Below are 3731 nucleotides of genomic sequence, written 5' to 3' on the forward strand. Positions count from 1 at the left end.
TTAGGCCAAAGGGACGGGAAGGTTGCTCATGTGATACAATATGCTTCTTCACTTTTGAATGATGCTCAACGGAGCTACACCACCACGGAGAAGGAATTCTTGGCGGTGGTGTATGCTATTGAAAAGTTCCGGGCTTATCTCTTGGGTGCCAAAGTCATCATTTATACCGACCACAAGTCTATAAGGCAACTTGTAGACAAGAAGGACACCAAAGCAAGGCTAATGAGATGGGTTCTTTTGTTGAGCGAGTTTGACATCGAGATCAAGGACAAACAAGGGAGTTCTAATATGGTAGCCGACCACTTGAGTAGGCTTCACATCAATGAGGATCTAGTGAAGACCATGGGAGTAGTGGACGGTAGCTTACCATATGAATCTCTATATTCAATGAAGGGCGTTGAGCCTTGGTATGCTAACCTTGTCAACTACATGGTAACAAAGAAGTTTCCCACCTCACTCTCATCAAGTCAAAGAAATAAGATAAAGGTCGGTTCTAGATTCTACATATTGGATGACCCATATCTATGGAAAATGTGTCAAGATCAAGTCATTCGACGTTGTGTGCCGGATGTAGAAATCCCGTCTATCCTCAAACATTGCCACGAGTATGCTTGTGGGGGTCACTTTGGGCCTCATAGAACGACACGAAAGATTCTAGAGTGCGGGTTCTATTGGCCCAAGTTGATCAAAGATGCTCACGTTTTCGTCAATACTTGTGACAAATGCCAACGGGTTGGCAACATATCACGACGGAACGAAATGCCCCAACAACCGATGCTTTATTTGGAGGTTTTCGACGTTTGGGGGATAGACTTCATGGGTCCATTCCCCAAGTCGTATGGGTATCTCTATATCCTATTGGCGGTGGACTATGTTTCAAAATGGGTCGAGGCTGTACCAACTAGGAATGATGACGCAAGGACGGTCTCAATCTTTGTTCACAACAATATCTTCTCAAGGTTTGGCTATCCTAGGGCGTTAATAAGCGATCGGGGGACTCATTTTTGTAATCGGATTTTCGAAGGGTTGTTAAAGAAGTACGGGGTCGTGCACAAAGTCTCCACCGCCTACCACCCACAAACCAATGGACAATCAGAAGTATCCAATCGGGAGATCAAGAATATCTTACAAAAAACAGTGAACCCCGATAGGAAAGATTGGAGTCAAAGGTTAAATGACGCTCTTTAGGCGTACCGCACCGCTTACAAGACACCAATTGGTATGTCCCCGTACCGACTCATTTATGGAAAGGCATGTCATCTTCCTTTGGAAGTGGAGCATATAGCCTATTGGGCCATCAAATCCTTCAACCAAAGCATAGATGATGCGGGCCTCCATCGGAAGCTTCAACTTCAAGAAATTGAAGAAATCCGTCTTGACTTTTATGATAATGCCGCCATATACAAAGAGAGAGCTAGAATATGGCATGATCGAATGATAAGTCGGCGGGTTTTCAAGGAAGGTACCAAGGTTCTTGTTTTTCAAAACCGGTTAAAGTTGTTCTCCGGGAAGCTAAGATCAAGGTGGGTTGGACCGTTCATTGTGAGAAAAGTCCACTCTCATGGAGCGGTCAAAGTTGAGAACCCAAGCACGGGAAAGACAATTAAGGTGAATGGACACCGACTTAAAGAGTATCATGAAGGCATGGAAGCACAAATCGTTGAACAAGTCAATTTGGAAGATCCCATTTACCAAGCATGATCTTGAGAAGCACTAAGTCGAGCCATCGACGTTAAACATACGACAACCTTTGTAAATATCCCCTTTTTAGTGTAGAATTTCCCATTTTTATAGGTAGAATTTAAATTCACGTCATTCATCATTCCGTCATTTACATTCTTGTTAACAAATTGCATTAACATTCATGAAGTTACTAATCCTTCTATGAAGTTTGAAGTTGATTTTTACACTACCTCGGAAAGCGTGTCATTGGAGAAGTGACGGAAATGTGGAAAGGGAATTGAATGGGAGCATGTTAAGGGAAAGAGCAAGGAAGAGGTGAAACTTCATTAGCTAAATTTCGCCAACGAAAAAATGCGAAATCAGTGATTTTGGCAGACTGCCAAACCCCTCGGCAGTCTGCCAAAACCTCGGCAGTCTGCCGTTTTTGCTACAGTGCGGGTTTGTTCCAAACTAAACCACGAAAACAATCCCCTTTATCCCTCATTCCAGATTTTTCGAAGAACAACCACATATCCCATCCCTAACCCTCATCCTTTTTCCACCCAAATCACTCAAAATTCCTCCCAACATTCATCAAATCTTCAGTCCTTCAATCTTTTGGCCACAATCCTTCCATCACAAACACAAAGTACCTTTGCTTCCACCAAAAATCAGAAATTTTCCCCAAATTTTTGAAGAACCCTAACTTTCAAGACTTCAAATTTCAAGTTAGAGGATTGGAATTCAAGGGTCTAAGACGGGTTTTTGAGAAACTAGGAGCAACAAGGAGCATTATTTTGTGGAATTCGGGGAGGTATAACAACCAAACTCAACTTTCATTTTCTTGCTCTCTTATAATCCGAATTTAGTCTTGTTTTAGTGAATTAGTTGGATTAGTTGTTGTTACTTGATGTTATAGTTGTTGTTGGTGGTAAAATTTTCTGGGTGAGGCAAGACAAACACCAAACACAAGCTTTTGAAACCTTCTTGAGCTAGTGCACATCAAGTGTTTGGTGAATTGTCTCAAAGAGTGAAAATTTTTTGAGTGCCATAATTTGTGTTGTTTGTGTTGTATCAACTTTATTGTAGGTACAAGAATGTCAAGCTTAAACCCATTCCGAAGGCCATCTAAGAAAAGGGTTGTAGAGGAGACCGAAAAGGTGGAGGAACCAATTTTTACCGGGGAGGAAGGGTTAGATGCCAACCAAGCAAAAATCTTTCAAAAACTTGGCCTACACCAAAAGCAACCAATCAAAACCACCCGTTTCCTTGCCCCCACACCCTAAATGCCCTAGGCATGGGCACACTAACCCGGGCTATGCTTGCTAAGGTGGGTCTAGAAGCATACTTTGATGATGAGTTATGGGATTACACCTACACCTCCTACACCCGTGAGTTCGTTTCTACTTTGACGGAGTGTAATGTGGCAGAGGGAAGAGAGAAAAAAATCCGGTTTAGAGTGAATGGAAAGTGGCACACCCTTGCCCATACTGAAGTGAGGGAGGTCTTGCACATTTCCAAAACCCCATCTCCCATTCTCATGCTCGGGCAGAGGAGTGATGCGGCTTGGACCGAGATTGTGGGAACCAAAAATGCTAAACATGACAACATGATCTCTTATTGCACCAACCCCGTGGTGCAACTCCTTACCCGCTTAATAACCACCATCTTCTATGCCATAGGAGAGCCCACTAAGGTCAACTCAAAGATCCGAGCTACCATGTGGACCATGCTCCCGGAGGGAGTAGGAGTGCCCGATTGGGTACAACTTTTTATTGATGCATGCATGGTTCACAAGACCAAAAGTTCGGGAGGGAGTATCAATTGTGGGGGGGCAATCACATTCTTTGTTACACACTTTGAGGGGGACATTGATGAATCCCAAGACATTTTCAAGACTAAAGGTATTCCCTTGTACAATGATATTGTTCTTGAGGAGTGCAAGATGTTTAAGAAAGTGAGGGAAAACCCCCTTAAAGGGTATTGGTTGGGTCCCGACAAGCAAAAGTACTTGAGGCTTTCTAGGCCTAAAAACTCTCCTTTGCCAAGTGGTACCCATGGGAGGAACT

The 3731-nt window shown here is 43.2% G+C and overlaps 1 protein-coding gene across 1 annotated transcript; it reads left to right on the forward strand.

Annotated features, from left to right (window-relative positions):
• The first annotated feature begins 1221 nt into the window (after positions 1-1221).
• LOC141640178 (uncharacterized) lies at positions 1222-1701 on the forward strand. The gene has a single exon (XM_074449064.1). The coding sequence runs from the start codon at positions 1222-1224 to the stop codon at positions 1699-1701; it is 480 nt and encodes a 159-aa protein (XP_074305165.1).
• Positions 1702-3731: the final 2030 nt, after the last annotated feature.

The sequence above is a fragment of the Silene latifolia genome, unplaced genomic scaffold (genome assembly GCF_048544455.1).
Source record: "Silene latifolia isolate original U9 population unplaced genomic scaffold, ASM4854445v1 scaffold_73, whole genome shotgun sequence".
NCBI lineage: Eukaryota > Viridiplantae > Streptophyta > Magnoliopsida > Caryophyllales > Caryophyllaceae > Silene > Silene latifolia.